This window comes from Ochotona princeps, chromosome 9, assembly GCF_030435755.1.
Source record: "Ochotona princeps isolate mOchPri1 chromosome 9, mOchPri1.hap1, whole genome shotgun sequence".
NCBI classification, from domain to species: domain Eukaryota; kingdom Metazoa; phylum Chordata; class Mammalia; order Lagomorpha; family Ochotonidae; genus Ochotona; species Ochotona princeps.
In genome coordinates this window covers 61,166,879-61,192,227 of record NC_080840.1, presented here as the reverse complement: position 1 = coordinate 61,192,227, position 25,349 = coordinate 61,166,879, and the positions used below count along the sequence as shown (strand labels likewise).

Sequence of the window (25,349 nt, the reverse complement as noted above, 5' to 3'; positions counted from 1 at the left end):
AATTCCCAAAACAGAATAATACAACTCAAGTTAAAAACATTGGAAATGTCAAAATCAGAAAAATTACATGTTTCAAATAGTTGTGACATTGAATCAAAAAGAAACCAAGCACTTCTAAATGATGCTTATCGAAAAAGGCAAAAAGCACACTTTTTTCATCTACCACTAAGTGGAGTTTATAAATATATTTTAAATGTACTCCTGTCTTGTGTTTAGATAACCCATAGTGCCCTTGAAAGATTCATCAATTACATGTGCTCTCTGTCTCAGAACGCCTTTATCACGTTAAAGCACATCTACTTCCATTCACAAAGGCTAACTTAGAAAAACATTACTTTTACCAATATTTAATTACCTATATCCCTTCTAAAATGTTGAGTCGTTGAAAATATCACAGTATTCTAAGAGCTAACCATATAACTCAGAGACTAAAATAATATTTTGACGTCCAGAATGAATTTAAAATGGAAGGGATTGAAAAAGCAATCATACGTTGTGTATCTGCCGCTACTACTAGAGATTTCCACTTTTCTGTAGGTGTTTCAGGTGCTGCTGTACAGGCAATATCATAGAACAAATCAGAAGACAATTTTTATGAGGTTGATCTGAATATTTGGTGTTAAAAGATAGTTTAAAACTTTGCCTAGATGAGCAATATAATGTGCAGAAGCTCCAAACGCATCAAAGAAAACAGTGCAAATCTAATTTCCCAATCGAACAGAAAATTCTTTGCAGCATCAATTTGCCCAATAATCTTCTCTGTGAGGCTGGATATTGCAGCGACATTGGGTAGGCATGTCACATACATCTCACGACAAACACAAAACCTCATTTACCAGCCATTCCAATCTCATCATAGCACGGCATCATCTGACCTTTTTTCTGCTGTTTATTATGAGTATTTCTAATTTTAACTTTCAATTTTCACCATCTTCCAGTCAATTTGCAACTAAATTATTTCCAGGGTGAGGACACTATCACTGGACAACTGGGTGCAAATACATCTTGAAATGCAATGAAGCTAAACCATTGATTGCTATCAGACCCCGCGTAAATATATAGTCCAGGCGTAATCTTACTGTATGCTGTGCATGAAGAGTTATCTGGATCTTTTTTCCAATCCACATACAGTTCATATAAATGAACAAATTGCACCTTATTGCAAAATAATCCAGTTTTAATTTAAAAATAAGGTCAAGGATATTGTGAGAACATAGTGAAAATGAATAAGAGCAAAATAGTACATTCTTATTTCTACCATGAATAGAGATTATGCTGTATCACAAGAGTATAATTTCAAAAATTTAAAATTCAAAAAGAAATTTGAAAATAAAACTGATTCTGAGGAGATAAAATTAAAATAGAATTTAAATAATATATGGAAATACTTTTATTCTCTTGGGGTTTGTGGTGGATATGGACTTAGTGGCTGGTTTCCAACAGATTATACTGTTAAATGATTTCTAAGTTATAGGCATTAGATTTTGTTTGAATCAACACATTGTTTCACACACACACACACACACACACACACACACACCCCTACCTCTGCGAATACTTAGATCCTTATTAAACATTTGGGAAAATAAAATAATTTATTGTAGTAATACTTAAATTATTTTAAATTTGAGATATATTGAAAAATCTCATTATATTTTCTTTTTTTTAATAAGATCTTTCCAGAATGTTTTTTTTAAGATTTATTTATTTTTATTACAAAGTCAGATATACAGAGAGAGGAGGAGAGACAGAGAGGAAGATTGTCCGTCCGATGATTCACTCCCCAAGTGAGCGCAATGGTCGGTGCTGCACCAATCCGAAGCCAGGAACCTGGAACCTCTTCCAGGTCTCCCACACAGGTGCAGGGTCCCAAATCTTTGCGCCGTCCTCGACTGCTTTCCCAGACCACAAGCAGGGAGCTGGATGGGAAGTGGAGCTGCTGGGTTTAGAACTGCCACCCATTTGGGATCCCGGGGCATTCAAGGCGAGGACTTAAGCGTTAGGCCACGCCGCCAGGCCCGAAAAATCTCATTATATTTTCTAAAAAATATCCAAGTATTTGATAGATATCCGAAGATACATCAAAAACAATGTGTGGATTTTATAATTAATTGCAGCATCAAAGAGAGTTTTTAAAGGTACAATATACTTTGTGTTCTTGCTTGAAGAATACTAAAAGCAGACATTAAGAAAACAATATGTCAAATCTAGTCGTAATAAATGATTGTCATTGAAATCAGCAAATGCCTATTGTCTATCCACTTCTGTGTCATTTTCTTTTAAAACTTCCCATTAAGGCACAAAACTATTTCCTTATGAGAATGATACTATGTTATATTTCATTATCATTCTTTTGAGTATGTGGTAGAACTGGACAAGATCAAATAATGAGCTGGTCCTATTCTTATGTTCTCTAAGGCCAACTTACACAAAGAAAAATTTCTATTACTCATTGCTTGTAGATCCTGTAAAATATAAAAACTAGAATAAATCTTCCAGAAACTTCTAAATATATTAAATATGCTGTGTTTACACTAATATTGATACTCCCAAGGATCAAAAAATTAGCGATTTCAAAGCTTGTAACATATTTTTAAGACTTACACTGTTGTGCATATTTGGCATAATTAACAGCATGTATATTAAGAATGTATTTTTATTGAGTATTCATTAATATTCATAAAAATATGCTTACCCTTGAGTTTAGTGATTCAGAATTACATCAAGAAAGTAAATGTTTTAGAGTCGCTATTTATACCCATGACTGTGGTGACTGTTGGCAATAGAATTCAATCCAACATGTACGTCAAGTCAGGAAATTCTAGGCTAATTACTTAACTGAACGATGATATACTTGTAATATACATGAGGAAAATCCTAAAGATGACTTTCTTTCAAATTGATATTATAAAATTATAAAATAAAAGACCACCTAAGTTTAGCCAGATACCCCAGGTGCCTTCCGGTGCTTAATATGCAGCTCCAAAGACTTCAGAGTCTTCAGAATGAACCAGGTCTTGGGAATAAGTGTAAGACAATGGAAGATGAATTTATACATCCCCACCTTTTATACTCAAGGGAGTGCAACCTCAGCTTTACTATTATGACATTTCTGATAAGTTACAGGAAATCAACTGCAGGATTGTTTTTTTCCCAGAATGATGTTATCCTGGAAATGCCTTCTATTAGGTAAGGTTCAATTAATTTTAAGAAATTTTTGAATAAGCTCTGTGATTACTCATGGTTCATGCTTGCAACTTCTTAAGAAATTAAACCCTGTTTGTTATCCTACATTAGAAAAATCATAATTCATTTTGTGTTATAAAACACACTATGATATTCTCAACTAACAATGTCATTTTAATGCGTTTTAACTAAAAAATGAAGTCTAATTACAAATAAGTACTGCCAAGTAGATGAGCCAATGATTATCTGTCAGTTATGGGATTATTTAACTCGCATGAGATTGCTTCTGTAAAAATGACATAATTCATTCCAGTTCAAATGCCGCCTACTTAATAATTTTCAATCCCTGAAATATGGAAGGTTGTAAATTGGTTTATATTCATAACAAGTGAAGAAAACTCAGTAACACATATACTCATAACAAATCTTGAAAATAAACCAATAAAACACTAAGTTGTTATATATGAATCAATGCATTTGATAGAATTTGAATAATATAAAACTTGGATATCATAGAAGATAGTATTCAACTCTAAACAATTCTAAATTATAATTACTAGTACAGTATTCTTCCTAATGAGACTAAAATGAAAGGATAAATTTAATTGCAATAATGAAGGTTAATTTCCATCTTTCCTCATGTTTACTCCCTTATTAAAAAGTGGTCCCCTTAGCCATGGCAAAGACATATTACATTTTCAATGCAAATGTATTAATCTGGATAAACTCTATATTAATTCTTGTACTTCACAGAGCTATAATTTGGATTATAATTAATCTAAAGTGGCACTAGATTTAAATGACAATATAAATGAGGCATTAGGAGGCTTTTCTATTATGAATGAATATTCAACAAATATAACTTGCATTTTGCCAAGTCTCATTTTGAAAGCACTAGCCCTGACAGATTAATGTCAGCAACACAGCACAACAGCTGATACAGAGTCTTCCTAACATGTTAATTCCTTCATGTCTCAAATATTCTGTGTTCAAGTGGGGTCAAACTGTTTCCCACTAACTTATTAAGATACAGATTAATCTGTAAGTTTGTTAGTATTCTTTTGACATTTACAATTCATACAAGAAAAATGCTAGTACATACTTTAAGGGCTTATTAGAAACATCACAAAAATAATTATGTAGTAATTTTTAACACAACAATATTCAATTTCCAGGAAAAAAAAGTATCACAGTTACTGTTAGCTTTTCATAACAAGAGCTGCCTTAAAGTCAGGAAAGTTTCAAAACTGATTAGTTGTATCTCAGGATTTACTTTTTGTTGGTTTTTGTTTAGATCCTGACTTAAAATTTTTTTTTTTTGAAATTTATCATACAAATCTGTATAATTTGGGATTCCCTTCCCCCACCCCATTTTCCAACCCCTGATTGATCCTTCCCATAATGTCACACTCCTCATAAAGAGTTACTATTCCATCAGTCTGCTAAGTGTGCCCCGACAATACTGGTATTTTAGCTCCATGTTGTGAGGGTAATTTGATAGAAAAATTGAATTAAAAGTTAAGTTTCTTTTGGAACAAAATTTTTTATATCAATGAGCAATTTTTTTTTGTAATGCACATTCTTCTTGATGATCATTTTGAAGATCCTCCTGTATGCCTTGGATTTATATGTATGAGAATAAAATTTGCTTTAGCGAACTGCCACTGTTTCATGGTCTTTATCCTCTTATATACCTGCCAATAGCTCATTAGACCTTAAGCAAATGACTGAACCACTACTTAAGGCAAGCAATAAACAAGACTAGTGAAGATAGAACCCCTGCGTCTCTGATAGTTCCAAAGCAAGTTCCTGTTTTAATGTAAAATTCAACCCACTACCAAGTGTCCATCCTTCACAAGGTACTAAATATTAGATCTTTAAAACCTAGAATAATATTATATACCCAAGTATCACATGGGCACGCAATAAACTTCAGTGTGGTATTTGTGTACTTTGTACATTCTTTTGAAGGATGACAGAGATATACTCTACTCTGTTTTGTTACTACTTTGTGAAACATATAACTGAATAAGGACAGAATCCTGTCCTTATGAAGATGAACCAATCAAACAACCAATTTGGCAAGGTCAATCCTAGAGGGTGAATGACCTGACCAGCTAGCTATTTGCAATTATTTTCAAATGAGGCTTAGAGGGTACTTAGCATTGACATTAACTGATACCAGAGTACTTCAGGTTCCTTGTCATATCTTGTGAAATAGGCTGATTAATAAACAGAACCAGCATCTTTTTACATCACTTTAGTCTCAATACCAGCATTAGATCTTGTATGTTTAAACCAAATTAAAATTTATGTTAGACATTATATGCCAGGAGAACATTTTAATGATACTTTTCTCACTGAACTCCTGAAAAAAAATTTAGCATTAAACAGCATAGAAAGAGGAGCAGGGCATACGTGGTAATAATTTTTGAAGGGAAATCAAAACTTAGATATGTAAAACCTAAATTACAAATATGAGATAATTTAGATTTGATATAAAAAGTATGTAAAAATCATGCCTTTATAAAAATCCAGTATCATTATAGTGAGTATATGCTTCTTTCTATGCAGCTGTCACTGAAATTCAAGGAAAAGAAAGATAGATGACTACCTGAAACTAATAGGCTTGAACCCATTTTAGCACTTCTTCTGCTTCAATGACTCCAACATAATAAAACTAGGTATAGCGTGCAGCAAAAGTAGCCAATGTAATATTCATTGCGACCATAGATTTCCATCTCATACATACAAAGCATGGATGAAGTCATATATTTGCCAAATCAAACACCGAGAAAGCCTTAGGTATTCACACCAGATGCTGGCCTAGGGTTTGTTTGTGCACAAGTAAATGTCATGACACGGAGGTTTGTTTTCAAAGACAGTAGCTTTCATTACTGGGATTTGTCTCTTTTGGAAGATCAAAATTACTCAGCACCTAATCCTTTTTCAATGATATTTCCTCTTTCTTAGGCTGAGTCATCTGTAAACTTTTTTACTGGATTTTGTTTGAAATGTCTCAAATAGATGCCCTTAAAAAGGGCAAATTCCTCAGTAAAAGTTATAAATAAAAAAAAGGCAAGGGGAAATAGCACTTATTTTAGGGTTACATGGTTTGGGGAGTGCATATGATTGCATGACAAAATTCAAGTGATATCTAATCCTGTGCTTATGAAAAATTAATATGCCATCAGAGGAATCACAAGTATAGCTAAGATTAATGAAAGGCGCTTAAAAAATTACAAGCACACAAACTGATTTGATTAAAAAATAATCTCACTGGTCGTCCTGTAATATTCTTCAACTTATCCACATCTATTCTGTCAGATGGTTATGATTAAAAATAGGTCAATGGGAGGCTACTGATGGAAATCACATGCAAAATGCACATGCAATGAATAGCAGTGGGAATGTTCAGACAATTTAAAGTGAGTAGAAGCTTTTAATAAGCTTCGGGGTGGGAGGGGTGACGGAAAGGTTGATTTTAAGGAATGGTTACAGAGATAGGAAAGGTGAGGGATTCCAGCATCTTACCAGAGTCTTTGTTCGAGTTTTTGCCTTCGCTATTGTCTCTCTCACTTGCATCTTTCTCATCATCCTCCGCGACTGCTGGAGCCTTACCAGCTCCTTCGGCCTCCTCACTTTGCTCTTCTGTTAAGAAAGGAAGGCCAGTCAGTACAGTTGAAACCTTCCCCCCATGCACAAGCAAATAAAATAGGTGACCAATTAGATACTTTTTTTTAATGAATTGTTAGCAGATGTTCCCAGTTAGATGACAACTGAAGTTTATGCAAAACTCTGTATCAGAACATGCTGACCATACCCACACAAATTTGTATTGGAAGTTACTTCTTTTGTATTCACTGAGGTTGTGTGTATATACTGTGGCAAAAATAAATAATGTTTAGTACAAAGTTGAAACAAATATTTACAGATTGACTGTCAGGCAATTCCATAATTTCAACAACAGAAAGCTTGGAACAACATGGACCCACTGACTCCTGGACTTGGGTAGGTGACAGGACTCACTGAATCCTCCCAAAACATCTTCACCAAATAATGTGAGAACAACAAGTCAGACACAGGCCAGGTTTTACTCTTTTCTTCAAACTCAGACCACAAAGGAATTCTGTGATTTTCTTAGGGAAAAATCACAAAGCTTGAGATAAAGGGGATTTCTTTTCTACAGTGGGAGCTATACCAAGCATAGTACAGAAAAGTCATGCTTCTATGACAACCACATCAACCCACACCTCATTCATGGGCTCAAACCAGCTAGATTACATGAAAATCTGCATAGTAACTCAACCCTATTTAATTATTCTGTAAATCTTAGCTATGACACTGCTGGTGGATTAATCTGTTTATGCAGTTAGCTTCTACACTGGGGCTGTGTAGCACTAATCCGTTAAAGGCCCACTGTTCTCTTTCATCCTGCGATCATTTGTCTCTCACTGTGCTGATGTCACATTTTAATGAATTTTTAGCAATCTGAGTAATGCCAGATAGCCAGGCTCACCACTCCCCACAGCATGCCATGCTGCTTTCATTGCAGCATGAATATATATATGACATATACACACATATATATGTATATATTCATATCTATTCATATATATACAAATATATATCATATTCCGTGGTTCAGGTAGGAATTACATAAATTAGGAGAAGAAGGTAAAATGGGATTTGAAGCACCAGGCTGCTCAATTTCATAAAATCTTTAATGACCATATAAATTAACCCTGGAAAGGCAAAAGGTCACTGACATGCATTTACATACACTCTTCTATTTGCTTTTGATAAGCAGAGCTTTTATGCGGAGAACATGATACAATTAACCCTTCAATAACCATACAAAACGCTGCTATGGACGTTTTAAGTGTCAAGCATTAACTGAAAATTACACACTGAATAAAATTTTCGTTGCAAATGCTATAGTGATTGAAAGGGGGAAATCGTGGTACTCTCCACACCCCATGTTTTATTAATAACATTCTGACAGCGGAATGAAATATCCACTGTCATACGTAGCAGCTGAGCACAAAAAAAAAATCTATTTAGTGCCTCGCTTGTCAGCCATGCTCTACAACTGTGTGAGCATGAAAACAACAGAGGGGGGCTGTTCTACGCTCCATAGGAAACTCCAAAAAATTAAAGGGAAAACAAGGATATTTAACACATTCAAAACAAGAGTTCAGTTCAACTGTGAGTAGCCAAAGGCATCATACAAATCCATCTATGATATTTTAACACTTTCCCTGTTCCAAAAGCAGATGGGAAGCTCAGATGGCATAGCCCAGCAGTTCAAGCCACCACTCAGAATGCCTGCTCTAGACCTGGCTGTTCAGCTTCCAACCCAGCTTTTTGGTGGTGCTTTCTGGGAGACAGCAAGGCATGGTTTAATTGTTTGAGCTCCTGCCACCTACAAAGAATATCCTGATGTAGTTCTGTGTTCATGGCTGCTGCCTGGCCCAGCCTTAGCTGTTAGGTGAATTGAGGAGTAAACCAGCGCACACACACACGAAGAATTTCTCTCTTTTTCTCTCTGCCTTTCAGGTAGGTGAAAATAAACATTTAAACCTTTTGTAGGAAACAGGAAAAAAAAAAGCATCAACGCTTCTGACTCTTTCATCCGTGATAACCACTGACAAAACACAGGCTTCCTCCTCCAAAGACAAAGCCAGCATGGTGGATACACTGGCCCGGCTGTGGCAGCAGGGCTGGGAGGCTGAGATCATGACTGGAGGATGCTGTGTCCTGGCAAGTCCACACATGTGGGGTGACATCCAGCTGGCAAGCTGCACAGCAATGGATATGACTTTTCAGCTCATCCTAGGGAGGAGACACAGGATTTCTTGGAGTACGCATTGTGAGCCTTTCCCTCACAGCTGGGAAATAAAGTGTCCGAGAGCTACTGAGTATCCTTATCTGGAGAGGACATGAAATTCTACGAACTGTCGCAACTCACATTAATAAAAAAATGGTGTGTCAGTAGAAGAAAAAGAAAATTATGAAGGCACTAAAAGAAAAGCTACAGTATAATCTGGGTCTCATCAGATTTTGCTGCGTCCTCATCTTCATTTTTCTGGTATGTGTTTTAAAGTGTGAGAGAAATTCCCAGACATGTTCTTCTATACATCACTGTTGTGTCTGACCTCAGCATGACCCTGCGAACAGTTTGAGAAATCTGAATGTGAACAAAGAGGCTGTGTCAGCAGCAGGGAAATACTGTGGGATAGACTCTCCCCACCAACTTAATCGCAAACAGCAGTTCTGAGGCCGTAACTTTGCCCAGCTCCTCCAAGCCACAACTCATAACCTTTAGTGCTGGATTTGCCTTCAATGCCCAGCTTCCCTGACTCTCCACCCCCCTCTCTTAAGGTTCTCCCTTTGAAGTAGGCAGGCAATTAGCTCTGATGCTCAAGCAATTCAGATCTGTTTTGTGGTTTAGAAGGTGAAAGCTGTTTATTACAGGTAGGCTTTTTTGGAGCCTGAATAATGTGCAAATTTCTAATCATGCAAAAACATAATCACAAGGTAACTTATACACACCATAAAGTTTCATGCAAGTCCGAATCAAAGGTCGTTTTCATTCTCAATGAGAGTTTTTAAAAATAAAGTTGAAATTCCTTATATGAATAGACTTTAAAGTCAGGAGTATTAATGTGGAGAAACCACTTTAGAAAACCTGTCATTTAGCACTTGGAGCTATGAGAGAGACTGCCTACATGCTAGCTTTCACGTACTACATTGCCTGTGTTGTAAAATGCCAAAATAAATGACATGTTATGTGGGATATTTGTGTGTGTGTGTGTATAAAAATTAAATATATGAACGGACACTTTAGTTAAAACTGAAGGAAATGCATTACATATAATCCTAAAATAAAAAGTGATTGCTGCTCTCATCAATCTCTTTACTAATACATGCCATGCTGTTAAAAGCGAACACTGACATTTCATAATACTATTGAATTCATTGCACATTTATTTTTAGTTATTCTTTTGCTTCATGGACTATACAAAAATATCTCTGTAATTTAAATTTTATTTGTATGTACTTGAGTTCAAAATTAAGGTCCATCAGAATGCTATTTTCTAGGCAAATGATACACTTTCTTTTAAAAAATGAAAGGTGACATAATATTGCATTCTAATAGAAACGTAGTAAAATTAACTTCCCTTAATATTTTTTAGAAAAAGATTTATTTATTTATTCTTAATTTTTTATTTTCATTTGAAAGGCGAAGTTACAGGGAAAAAAAAGAGTGAGAGATTTTAGTTTCTTGGTTCGCTTCCCAAATGGTTGCAGCAGCCGATGGGAGCTGGGATGATCTGAATCCAGGAGCCAGGGTCCCCCTCAAGGACTTCTATTTGGGTGCAGTGACCCAAGCACTCGGGCCAGCTTCCACTGTCCTCCAAGGCCACTAGCAGGGAGCTGAATTGAAGGAGGAGCAACTGGTATTGAGCTGGCACCTCTATGGGATAGGGCACTGTAGGTGGAGTCTTAACTTACTATGCCATGGCTGTGGCCCCTGCATTTTTTTTTAAAGATTTACTTAGCTATTTCTTTGAATGGCAAAGTTAGAGAGAGAGAGACACAAGAGACAGAAAAAGAGATCTCTCACTTACTGGTTCACTTGCTTACAAAGCTACAACAGCTAGGTCAGGTGGAAGCCAGGAGCTTGCAACTCCATCTGGGTCTTTGTGATGGGTGACAGGGGCTCAGCACTTGGGCCATCTTCTGCTGCTTTCCCAGGCACATCAGCAAGGAGGGGTAACATAAGTGAAGAAACTGGGACTCAAACCATCTCCCATATGGGTTGCCAGGGTTACATGCCGTGGCTTAACCCATTGCATCACAGTGCCAGCCCAGCCCCAACAACTCTAACATATCTGAAATGACCATCTTAGGAGCTACTCTGCATATATGTTAAACTAGATTTAAGGCAATTTTTTTCAAGCTCTATTTATTTATTATTGGAAAGTCAGATATACAGAGAGAAAGAGAGAAAGAGAAGAAGACCTTCTGTTTGCTGATCGTTATTCAGTTTATCATATAAGATTATACAATTTTTAAGCAAATGTATTCAGTAAATCTCTCTGGGTTCTGTTCCTACCTCCAGTTCCTGACTCCAACATGCCACCAATTGTGATCCTGGTAGCCAATGGTGATAGAGCAAGTAACGACTTTCTTGCCCACCTACATGGGGCAGCAGTATTATACTCCTGACTGCTGCCCTGGCCAGTGTGGGTCTTTGCAGAGTGAACCAGTGGCTAAGAGTGTTTTCTCTCTTTTGCATCTCTCTCTAACCTTGCAAATAAAAAAATACAAGTAAATATTAGCTATATTAGCATTACTAGTACTCCAACTATTTCTGTATGCAAAAAATGTTTCTGAACTTCGAACTAAGATTTGTGTTTGTGGAATATATGTTGTTTTGCCTCATTTTCTCCATCTATATTGATACAACCAACTTGTTTGGGAAATTTCTGTCTACTACCAACTTTCCCTAATAGATAAATCTTTCCAGCCAGTCATCTTATCTTACTCTTCTTTGTACCAAGGAGTACCTGGAGCAATAGCTAAAATACAAAACTATGTCAAAATTTTGGTGGAAAATGGAATTCAAAGGTAAGTTTGCTTTGATGCAAAATATTTTCAAAATCCATACATGATCATTTTATAATCCAAATTTTCCACAAGTTTTTTGAAGACCCCTCATATAGTAGATAGATAATGTATGTTAGTTCAGGCATGGAATTGAACTTAGAAAACATTAGAGGGAATAAGAACCAATAGTACATACTTCATTCTAAAAACCTTAATAAAATTTAAAACAGTATTTTTGTTTGGCTAGTCTGGCTTGTGTCTTTTGCTTGCTGCATTTTTTAAAATTATATTCATTATTAATCTTTGTCGGTATGATTTCTATTCACACCAGATGGTCTTCTACAAGTCTCCATCTCCAATGACTTCTATGTTGTGAAGTGCAATAGTCACTCCTCTGTCTGCATCTTAGTGCCTTTGCTTGCTCAAAAGATGCTGTTCTTCCTTCTTCTCAAATAAATAAGTAAATATAAATAAATAAATCTCCCTGCATCAGATTATTTTAACTTTATCCAACTTCTCTAACCATTCCCTCTTGTTCACCTTGGTGAGGTTTCCTCCACTAAACATATAAGTACCTCAAATATCTCATCCAGAAGTATGACTTTGGATTGTGTAAGTCAAGTTGAATTTATGAGTCATATTAAACATATTCCCAAATCAAAGCTCATTCCTCCTCCCTCCACCCTGCTCGATACACCTCACTCCAGTTATCTCCTTTTGAACCTTGTGGTTATGGTGTCACCAACCATCACAACGAAGGATCTGCTTTAGCTTCTCCTTCATATGCATTTTATCCATCAGCAAGAACTAATCTGATTCTTTACATTCATATAGTTACCCTTAATCTCTGGTCCGTATTCCAAAACTGGTCTCTTAACTAGTGATGAGTTACAAAAGTAGTATTTTCATAGAATTAATTCTGGGAAACTAAGGAAAATCAAGCCATTTTTGTGCTTGAACTCAGTTATAATTTACTAACTTCGAGAGTCATAAAGCAAGACAAGGAAATCAAGGAGATATAGATTGGGAAGAAGATAGTTGAATTATTCCTGTTTGTGGATGGCATGATTCTTTAGATAGAGTAACCAAAAGACTCCTCAAAGTGACTCTTGAAACTCAAGAGAATTTAACACAGTTACAGCATAAAAACATGCAGTATACAGAATCAACACAAGAAGTTCAACAGATTTCATTTATACTAATAATGTTCTGGCTGAGAAGGACCTTGTAAGATCAGTCTCATTCAAAATAGAAAAATTAATTAAATATCTTGAAATAGATTTAGCCAAAGATATGAATGACCTGTACAATGAAACTTACAAAACATCTATAAAATAAATAGAAGAGAAACCAGCAATGAAAAAATCTTCAGTGTTAATGGATAGTAAGAATTAATATTATCAACTGTTCATACTACCTAGATATTCATAGATTGCAGGTGACCACAATCAAAATACCAAGGAACATATTTTCAGATCTTGAAGAAATCATCCTAGAATGAGTTCAGAAACACAAGAACCTGAATAGCAAAAGTAATCCTAAACAATAAAAAGAAAGCCAGAGGCATCACAATATCAAATTTCAAGACATAGTACAGGGTTGTTATCACCCAGAGAGCCTAGTACTGGCACCAAAATAGACATGCAGACCAATAGATGATAATAGAAACCCCAGAAGTCAATCTACACACCTATAACCAAGAGTTTTGACAAATGAGCTACTCACTGCCTGGAGAAATGGCAGTCTCTTCAATAAATGGTATTGGGAGAATTTATTCTCCACATGCAGAAGTCTGAGAAAAGACTCCTGCTTTACACTCTATACAAAAATCAGCTCACAATGTTTTCAGGATCTAAACCCAAGACCAGAAACATTAAATTACTTGAGAAAGCCTGGAGGAAAATGTTGCAATACATTGGCATAAGCAAAGATTTCTTGGATAAGATCCTAGAAGAACACAGAATAAAACCAGAAATAAGACAAATGTGCTTACATCAACCTAAAGTTACTGTACACTAAAATAAACCACCAACAAAGAGGTAAGTGACAGATGGGTAAAATATCTGCAAAGTAGGCATCTGATAAATTATTAGTATCCAGAATATGTAGGGAGTTCAACACATTCAACAACAGAAAAGCAATTCAGTTAAGAAATGGGTAAAGGACATGAACAGGAAATTTTCAGAAGAGTGAATATAAATGGCCAAAAGGCATGTGAAAAAATTCTCAGAATCACTAGGAGAATGTAAATGAAAACCAACTATAATGAGGTATCCAGTCAGATTGGCTATCATCACCTCCTTCCCCACATCACCATCTGCCCCTCCCCCCCAAAAGAATACTGTCATGGATGTGGAGGAAAAGATACCATACTATATTATTCCTAGTGGGAATATATTCTGGTACAACCACCTGAAAAATAGTGTACAAATTCCTCAGAAAGATAAAAATAGATCTTCTACATGACCTAGTTTACGATATTTTTGAAATACTATCTAAACTGAAGGATCCCATCTGTCTTGTTTGAAATGTATGCCTATCGGTCCCTGAATCCTAGAAGCAACTCAATAATATTTTAATAAATCTGATGACCCTATTTGTATTATTTGACTAACCAGATCCATGAGCTGAGATGGATCTCAGAGGTACTAAGATAAAAATCTATCTGTTTTCATGTATAAAACATTAAAGAGGACCCAATACAGTAGCCTAGTGATTACAGTCCTTGCCTCACATCTACTAGGATGCCATATGGGTGCCAGTTCATATTCCAACTGCTCCGTTTCCCTTCATACTCCCTGCTTGTAAGCTGGGAAAGCAGTCAAGGATGGCCCAAAACCTCCTGCACTGCATGAGAGACCCAGAAGAAGCTCCTGGGTTTGGATCTGCTCAGCTCCAGCTGTTGCGGCCACTTGGGGAGTATTTGAGTGGATGGGAGATCTGTCTCTATCCTCCTTCTCTCTGTAAATCTGACTTTTCGATAAAACTAAATAAATCTTTAAAAATAACAGTCATTTTAAAAAAGCAAAGAATGCTATTGTCAACAAGTGATCTTCTTTTACTTTTGTATCACTGTCATATAATTTTTTGCCATATTATTTTCTTTCAAATCATTAACGTAATATTGCGATTAGCTTATGGTGAAAAAAGACAGGATTTATTCTTTTTATCTTAAATTTGTTCTCTGGTTTTCTAAGGGAAATTCACATACAAAATTTAAAAGTATTCATGAGACAAAGCTGAAATCAACTTTGAAGCTAAATTTTTAAAGAATATTCTGACTTTATGCCGGATTGATATCTTTACTTGAAACAGTTTTGAAATATTTCAGCACAAGAGTACAATCAAAATATTCCTGTTCAGTATCAGAAGTGAATAATAAAATTCCTTTTGCATTCATGCTAGTATGAATCCAAAACTTCATATAAGATATTTTTATATTACATAAAATTCTATATTGCTTTCAAAATTTCTTCACACCAAAATAAAATTGCATTTTAATTTCAATTTTTGTGAACTTTTTGAGATATCCTCATAGTTTTAAGTATAAACATAAGGAATTATTTAGCAGGTGTTACTTTTCTTAGAGAAGCTAGATACCTACATGTAAAAAAATGGAGACAGAAATTTTTACATACTCCAGAAAAATGACTGAAAATGGAGCAGATTCTAAATATAACATACAAAACTATAAAACACCTGGATGATAGAAGAAGAGGGAAATCTAATTAATGCTGTTTGGCAACCACTTTTTCCACGCCACACAAAGGCATAATTAATTGACAAGCTGAATCTCAGAAAAGTCTGAAAAACATTGTCAGGAGAGTAAAATATTCCACAGACAGAAAAAAATACAAAAGATGCATCTACAAAAGCACTTTTGCGCTAAACACACACACACACACACACACACACACACACACACACACACACACACCCCTTTTGTAACTCAACAATGAGAAAACAAACAACCCAATCAGAAAATGGGCCAAAGACCTTAAAGACATTTTATCAAAGTATACTATTGACAACTGAACTTGTGAAAAGTTAAATGTCATTAAGGAACTGCAAATAAAAACATTAATGAAACACTACTACTCACTTATTAGAATAGCCAAAATTTAAAAATGACAACATCAAATTTTGATGAGCATGTACAGCAACCAGAACTCTCATTGCTCATAGGAATGCAAAATGATATAATAACATTGAAATTCTCTGATAGTTTCTTCCAAAGCTAAACACCCTAGTTACACGGGATGCAGCAATTGTGCTCCTTGATCATTCTCCAAGGAAGATGTAACTTTATGTCCAAACCAAAAATAAAAAAAAAGAAGAAAAACAAAAAAGGATATGGACATTAATTCTTCTAGAATCTTCCATTATTGTCAAAACTGAAAAGCAACTAAAATTTTTTCCTCAATGGGTGAATGGAAAAATTAACTTTTATACTTTCATACAATAGGATATTAGAGCTAAAAAGAAATGAGCTTTAAAATTGTGAAAAGGCACAGAACAAAACTTAAATGCATATTAATGAGGAAAATAATCGTAACACAATGGCTACACATTGTATGGTTCCATTTACATAACATTCTAGGGAAAAGAAAAGATCAGCATTGCAGAGGCAGTGAAGTATTTGTTATGGCCAGTAACAGGAAAAGGAAGAAAGAGAGAGATGCAGAAAAACCTTCACAAAATTAAAACTAGTCTGTATATTATAATGGTGGATACACATCATTATATTTTTGTACAGCCTATAAAATGTATAGCCCTAATATATAAGCTAAGCTACTGTCTTTGTGTGTGCCAATGCTGGTCCATCAGTTGTAGTGAATATGCCCTCTGTTTCAGAGATGGTAGTAAGGCTAGTGAGACTAACCAACGTAGCACTGTAAGGGAAGTCTGTTCTTCCTTTCAGTTTCTCTGTGAACAGAAAAAGACCTTAAAAATAGGCACTTTATATGTGCTAGCAAACGGAACTATTTTACTTTGTTTTTCATTCAGTTGTGTGAGGAATGATAATATCTTATTAGAGAGTTTCAGATATTTATTACAAATTATGAGAATAGCAAGTGCAATAATTTGGGACACAGCAAGACACTGAGGAAGAATGGACACGTTTACCAGAGTTTGCTCTCAACTGCTGTTCTGCAAGATCATCCTCACAGGTCCTGGCCACCAGAGATGCAGTTTCTGCAGAGTATATCAGACAGAAAGATCATCAGCACACCATATCCTATTTTTATGTCATTCAATACCACAAGAGCCCAAAATATGGCTATGAGAAGAGCTGAATACTATGTGGAGCTCAGGAGAGTGTCTAGCATTTCCTTGCACTCCAGTCAACAGTGGTTGGCAAAATGACTCCAGGGAAAAAATGAGTTAAACCTAATTCTTGATGGTCAGCAACCCAAAACCAATTAAAAATATAGACAAAATCAAAAAACAGGGGAGGTCCATTCTGATCTTCCCTTCAAACTATGTGGCTAAAGCTACGTTAGATGATGATGCACTGTCGTGAAAACAGTATGTTATTTGAGTTTTGAAACATCCTTTTACTTCTTGACAAGGCACTCCCCCCCCAAAAAAAAGAGAAACTCATTGTATTATGGCTGATGTCAAAGAGCAAAGGAAAGCTCAGGAACTTGATGGGGAGACCTGGAGAACAAGTCCAGCTCATCAGCAAACACCCATCTGTAATCTGTTATTTTATTTGTGCTGGAGAGCAGAAGTTCCAACAATGTCCCAGGTGCTAAACTCAAACCCAAATAGAAATCATGATTTTTCACCTAATTAACTTCTTCCTTTTGTCCCCTTTTGCATTGGAAATGTATTGAATACAAACCCAACAAAAAGGAGACCTCAAAGATAACCTCTAAAACCCCATTCTTTGTCAGCACCCCACTATCACGGGCTGTTGATACGGTGTCGCTGGGTTCTCTGCTATGGTTCCACTTCTTCCTTCTTCGTTCCTCCCTGGCCATTTCAGTGGCGTCTACAACGATCTGCTTGCTTCAAATTCCAATCTATCTGTTTACCTTAATGCTTCATAACAACTCAAGAATTATCTTTGTTTTTAATTGTTTTATTTATATAAGATGGAAAAGAGTATGCATTTCTTATATTCAGATTTAAGAGTATAATGATCATCCCTCCAACTCCCTCTCGCTGGCACTCCCATCCTCCCTTCTCATTCTTTAAAGTTTTAATTTAATTTTATAATGAATTTTTCAGTTGTTATATAATCAAAAGCTTAATACTCCCAAGGTAAAAATAATAATAATAATAAATATTAGGTAAAAAATAGCAGGTAGAACAGCCTCTGTTCTTTAAGAGTATAAACAAGGGTTATAAGCAGTAATGCAATCTCAGAATGTTGGTTTCACTCACATACATTATATTTTTGTATTGTTTATAAAATTTACCACAAACCAGGAAAAATATGATATCTGTCTTTTTATGACTGATTTATTTCACTAAGCATAATTGCTCCAGTTGCATTCATTTTGTTACAAGATAGGATTTCAATGTTTATGCCAGGTTGGTATTCTACCATCTAGCTATACCACATTTTATTATTTTAAAACATTTTAAATTTTAGTTTTCATTAGTTTATGACAGATCCAATATGCTTTATAGATATAATTTCATGGAACACGGAATGCTCAATACAAATTATTGCTGTACCTCTTTCTGGTTTGTGGAGTTGGGCAAATTCTGCAAGCTCTCTGAGGCTCAATTTCCCCATTTGTAAAATGATTACATAATGTACATCATGAACAACTGAAAGGGAAGACATTACATTCAAACAATGCAGAAGGTGAGTGTGAGGCATAGTAGTAGAGCTGCCACTGGGGAATCCGATATGGGAGTGTGTGGCTCAAGTCCTGCTCCTTCTGCTTCTGTTCCTGCTTCCTGCTGAAGCAAACCCTAGGAGGCAGGAAGTGATGGCTCAAGTACTGTGATCCCTGAAAATTGTGTGGAAGATTCCAACTAGTTGGACCAGATCTAACAGTTAATGACATCAGGGACAAGAACCAAGTAAGAGATGGTACAATTCTCTTTCTGCCTTTCAAATAAAATAACAGTAAATAAAACCTTTCAAAAAGTGGTTACACCAATTTTATCCTGACAAAGCTCATCATGCCCATCTAATATTTCTAGCAATTAGCATGTCTGGTTGATTCCAAAGGATTTAACTAAACAAATAATTAACTTTGCAAATAGAAATACACATCAATGCGTTATTACTGCATTTACCAAATGTTTTTCTTGCTATGTTTCAAATCTTTGTCCTTTTGTGGTAATCTGTTTGAAAACAGTACAATCATAATAAACACCCAGCGACAATACCCCACATCCTCACACAGCAGAAAATCATTATGTCTTCTTGTAAAGATATCTTAAATTAGTATTGAAAGGAAGAATTTATCCTCAGTCTTGGCTCATAAAACCAAGAGTAACTCCCAAATAGGTACCAGCCTTGAAGTGCATCCAACATGGCACTCAGACAGCCCACCTTCTTCCCTTTGGCAACTTAGCATGTCTTTATACTTTGATGAGTGTTTTTTTTTTTTTTCCTAACTTTGAAGGCCTTTCTGTTTTGTTAACCTCCTCCTGTTCCCTCCAAATGAAAAGAAAGTATGGACACTAAAGGCTAACTTACATGGATGTTTCAGCACTTATCCTGACACATTGTGATTAGTTTTTACATAAGTAACATTCATTTCTCCAGTGAAATGTGACTTTCTGAAGAACAGTCTTTCATTTACACAAATTCCAGCATAAGGACAGAAGAAGACATATAAAAGTAACCTAAGACACTTTTATTCAGAATAGCCACATCTTATAGCCTGAAACAGATGAGTTTCAACATGAGAATTATATAAAAGCTTGCCAGAGCCTCAGGACTCTAATTTAAAGCTCGGCTAATTATACGAAACACAGATAATAATCGCTGTTACACATATAAATTTGTACATGTAAAATCATTTCCTGTTCTGCAGCTAAAATACAAAAATAATTTCTCAAAGCTTACCATTCCACACACTTCCACATTCACCCTCCCACACATGAATACATACACATACACACACTTCAGAGTATCATATACACTGGTTCAAAATATGTATCAGTCATATCTCAGGGGAATTTGATCAAATGGATGCTACTCCTTCGAGGTTAATGAAAATGAAACAATAAATATTGAATTCCTAACTCTTTTGTATTCTGTGAAAAAACTACCCATGTAGGCATGTTGATGTAATACTCGTGACAGGATTAAGAGACAATTATTATTCCTTACAGTACAAATGAGGAGGCTGAAGCTGTAAGAAGTTAAGGCAATTTGTCGTCAAGTTAGAAACCAACAAGGCCTGGGATTAAACCCTTGTTTGTGTGGTGTAGAAGCTTGACATTTTTTATGTAACTTATTTTAATATCGCAGTATTTCAGACACCAGTTTTGTTTTGTTTTGTTTTGTTTTGTGTCGGGTGTTAGGGAAGGCCAGAGAGGGAGAGACAGGGAGAAAAGCAATACAAAACGTCAAAATCACAAAATGTTACTTAATCCCATAAATTAAGTAAAGTGGTATTTGGAGGGTGATAGGCTGTGGGAATAATCTCATAAAGGAATGTGGCTCAGTCACACACAGGAGTCTTGATATAAACCTGATATTGTTGCTCTTGATATAAATCATATAAATATTTTAGCAAAGGAACTTTTAAGTCATCAAATAAGCTGATTAACTTAAGTTGTTCGGCCTGTATAAAGGAAATATTTAAAATCTAGCAAGGACACACAGTGTATTACAACATTTCACTGTAGCATTCACTCCGTACTAACAAATCTCACTGCTGTTAACATGATCTTTTTGGCTGCTGACTCAATTAGGTAACTAATCTGGGTTCTTCAGCATCTGACCTTTCTTGCTTAATACTATTTAAAAAATGCCATTGACTTAGTTTATCCAGTATTTATTCTAAATCTTTTTAACAAATTATTCTGTTTTTGTTAACACAGTGTGGTTGCAATCAGTAGCAATTCCTGTGGAATAGCATATTGATCATCACAATCACCATCATGAACAACAGCTTGCTGATTATTTACTTTGGCCAGGTACTGATTGACACTCTGAATGCATGATGACATGCCCAGTTAGTGACACAGCTATGATTTGAGCCTATAGTTTCATTTCTGTGATAGTTCCGTTAATCACAATGATATACCAAATTACATCTTTTAAATCCTACATGCACCTTCTTTGGGATTCTCAGTTATTTTTAATGTTCATTCTTCTCATGTGGCCTGAATTTTGCCTGACATTATTCCCTTAATATAATTCAAATTACTCTATATTCACAGTCAAAAGCTTAGCGCCTACAGATTAAGCATATCTTTTCAGTGTGAAAGTGTATGCTCTTAGATCTCTTACCTGGCACAGCCACACTCACCCAGAAGCCCGTCAGCCTCATGACTCCTTTTCCCCTATCCTCTTAATTGAATATTTACTCTGATAAATAATCAATTTCAAGCACTTAGCCTTGGTTCAAACATCAAGCCTATGCAACAAATCTCTATTTTTCTCTCCTGGAAGAAATTTTTAAAATCTATAATCAGTATAAATCTCATGATCAGGGAAAGGTTTAGCTTTCAACTTTCTTCTCACACAAACTCTCTCCCATACGTGTGTGTGTGTGTGTGTGTGTGTGTATGTGTGTGACTAATTCTAAATTTAAGATTTGGGGAAAAGCATTTGTATTTAATAACAGTTTAATGACAACTGCAATTGTTAAACTAAGGGGGGCGGGTTGAGCATCATGGCACATTGGATATGAAAGGACAAATTGTACACTGGAGTGTCAATTCAAGTCCCCCTTCCTTTGCTTCTCCCATCCAAGCACTAACCAGGCCCGACCCTGCTTAGCTTCCGAGATCAGACGAGATGGGCGTGTTCAGGGTGGAATGGCCGTGGATGACAACTCCTTCCTTTGCTTCTAATCTGTCTTACTGTTAATTCACAGAGAGGCTGTAGATATGTCTCAGGTATTTGGGTTTCTACCATTCATGTGGGAAACATGGATTGAATTCTTAGCTTCTAGCTTCAGCCTGCCATTCAGGCATTTAGATATATCCCTTTGTCTCTCTTACTATGGCTTTCAATAAAAAAATATTCTGTGAATATTCTAGTTTCCATGTGTAACACTAGATAGTATAGCAGTAACCCTTTAAACATGGGCTTAGTTTCCCAACTCTGGTAACCCAGAGTTATTCTCAATCAGCAAAGTATGTTAAGATATTCTGAGAGGAAGACCACATTCATTCCACTTTAATTATTACATATTGTACCAATTATTCTATTATATCAGTATTGCTATCAATCTATTACTGTGCCTAATTTATCAATTAAACATGATCATAGGTATGTAAGGACGAGGATAAGTATAGTACATGAATAGCCTGGTCTTATGCATGATTTCAAACATTCACTAACAGTCCTGGAGCATAATCTCGGAAGGTAAGGGTTATGTAAGCTCTTGCACACAGTCATATTTGCCATCAAAAGTCTCACAGTTTACACCTGCCAACAATTTGTTATAGCATTCAAAACTAAAGTGTGTCACTATTCTTTGAAAATCTCTATTACAGGGCCTGGCGGCATAACCTAGTGGCTAAAGTCCTCGCCTTGAACGCGCCAGGATCCCGTATGTGCGCCGGAATCCCAGCAGCTTCACTTCCCATCCAGCTCCCTGTTTGTGGTCTGGGAAAGCAGTAGAGGATGGCCCAAGGCTTTGGGATCCTGCACCCATGTAGGAGACCTGGAGGAAGTTCCTGGCTCCTGGCTTCAGATCGGCACAGCACCGGCCGTTGCACTCACTTGGGGAGTGAATCATTGAATGGAAGATCTTCCTCTCTATCTCTCCTCCTCTCGGTATATCTGACTTTGTAATAAAAATAAAATAAATCTTTTAAAAAAATTAAAAAGAAATGTCTATTACAGAAACATGTACCACCAAAGAGAGGAAATAGTAATTCAAATGGTCTAAGGTAATAATAACCTGAAAGAAAATTATCTTCAACAACCCTTGAAAACATTTTTAATTCTAAATTAAATTCATCCATTTAGATAGATACTTTTCTTTTAAAGTTTGGTTGACATGCTGCAATGAGTTAAGCCACTACCTATATCGCCATCACGCCCTATGAGCAGCGATCAGAATCCTGGCTGCTCAACTTCTAATCTAGCTCCCTACTTTTGTGCCTAGGAAAGCTGCAGAAGCCAGCCCAAGTAATTGGGCAAATGCTCCCCACATATGAGACGTAGACAGAGTTTCTGGCCACTGGCATTGGCCTGGCTCAGTCCTGGCAGCCATCTGGAGAGCGAAAACAACGAATACAGGGTCTTCTTCCCTTTGTCCTTCTCTTTTTTCTGTCACTCTGTCTTTCAAAGAAATAAAATACCTTTAAAATAAAACCAAGTTTCAAATAAGCTTAATTTCACAATCCTTCCAGCTACCACTCACTTCCTCCTTTCACTTGTACAGTCCCTCACCTATCCACAGAATCTGGAAGACTGACTGACTATGGAAGGATACAATAAAGACTGTGACTACAAGAAAAGATATTTGCAGATCTCTAATTTCACAATATGTTCCCAATTGTTGGAAAACTATCAGGTGCCAGGAACATAACAAGGCATTTTCTTTCCTAATCCATACAGTGATCTACTCTTGTGAAACTACTCTTGTGGAATACATGAGATATCAAATCTCAAGATAATCTATGTGATTTTTTTCAAAGGCATGGGTCAATGGAGAAAGAATCTGAATGAGTCCCAGGTCCCTAGGCTCTATACATCTCCCTGAACAGTGTTGCTGCAACCCTCAGGACTCATGATCCTGGAAGGCTGAAAACTGAAATTTTTCCTCATAAGGAAACAATTTAAGCTCCTTCACAGCAAATCCATAATAACAAGATTAATATTTAAAGAGTACAGAACACTCAGGAGGTTCATGGAAATGAAATTAAAATGAAAAACTTATTTTGGTACAAAATACCTTTAATTCACACATAGTGTTTCATAACATATTTTTCATGAACTTCTTAAAGATTCTTCATATTAACAAATGCAGCATTGGTTACTGTCTAAGTTCACATGTTAATAAAGACCTGAGAACTTGTTTAGGAATTATAAAAGTGAAGTCAAGTGTTCAGATGAAAGATGTTTACAATTAAAGGTGGTTTCAGGTCCTCCTCCTTTTCCTGTGCGAATGCAAAGAGTGCTCTTCTAAAAAAGCTGAGCAACTCAGCAGGCGACCAGATTGTTTTGAGTAACCAAGCAACATCATCTTTGTTGACCTGCAGTGCTTTGTCTTGAATGATTTCTTCCAGGCAGTAACCGATTGAAGTGTACTGGATGTCCGAGTATCAATTATCTGAATGAGGCCAGGTTATAATTTTTTTATTTTCTGGAAAAGTAAAGCTCTTTTGCCCTGCCTTGTCTGATTTTACTCAGAAGTTATTTGTGTTTTACAAGGGAATGATTTCTCCTAGAGACTTCTGGACCACAGTTGTGTGATTACTGCTTTCTGCTTGTTGAATCATCTATGACCTCAGCATAATGGGGCAGCAAAAGAACTTTAGGTTCCGTTCTATCAGCTAGTTTCAATAAATTACTCATACATCTTCTTAATGCCTTATATTTTAAAGTTTTCTTACTGAAATATTTTTCTTAGGTTTACTAATTCCTGATGCATTTCTTCACATAAGTTTCTGTTTTATTTCTGAAGAATTGTCTGAACTCGCATGTTCCAAATTTAGGCACAACATTTCTGTTCCCATCAGCTGTTTTCCCAGTCACCCTAAAGTGAAGTCCTTTGGGATTTGTGTCAATCTCTCTTTATGTTATCTAGAATTGTATTGCAAGGTGTACTGTGTTAATTTTGCTGGCTTGCTCAGAGGAAACACCTTTCGTTCAAAATCTGATCAGCATTCTACCGAATAAATACCTCCAGTCTGTTTCTTCATGCTGAGGACTAGCCAACTATTTTGAGGTTTTGTGTTCTACAACATACCTAGCTTTTTGTAAAAAGATTGAAAAAATCTATTGTCTTAAAACTTTTTACATGTATAACACAGTATGATGGACTACAAATACAAGCAAAATAAGTAATACAATTCTAACTGAAACTTGATGTCCACTAAGTAGTAACCCATCCGTTTCCTCTTCCCCCCAGTCCCTTGCAACCCCAATTTTGCTCTTTGATTCTATTCATTAGAACTTTGTGGATGTGTACTGCATGTAAGTGGAATAAGACAATGTTTATCTTTTCATTCCTGGGCAATTGTACTTAATATAGCATCCTCAATGTTCATACAGGTTGTCTTATAACTAGTTTTTAATCCACAAAATATTTTAGTTTCTACTCCACGGTTATCAAATTTCCTGAACATTCCAGCTTAGAAGCTTTACAGTTTCTTTGGAAGAAAACGGTTATCCTTCCTGCTGTGTGTTTTAAAGCACTATTTCCTTTAACTCTCTCAAA

General features: G+C 35.9%; 1 protein-coding gene across 1 annotated transcript in view; it reads right to left on the bottom strand.

The window, feature by feature from the left end:
* Positions 1–25,349, bottom strand: part of ZFHX4 (zinc finger homeobox 4) — a 194,914-nt gene that overhangs the window by 17,046 nt on the left and 152,519 nt on the right. Inside the window, exons 5-6 of the mRNA XM_058668754.1 lie at positions 16,930–16,998; positions 6,721–6,837 (exon numbers count right to left, since the gene is read on the bottom strand). Coding sequence (XP_058524737.1) covers positions 6,721–6,837; positions 16,930–16,998 — 186 coding nt within the window. The remainder of the gene's footprint in view (positions 1–6,720; positions 6,838–16,929; positions 16,999–25,349) is intronic.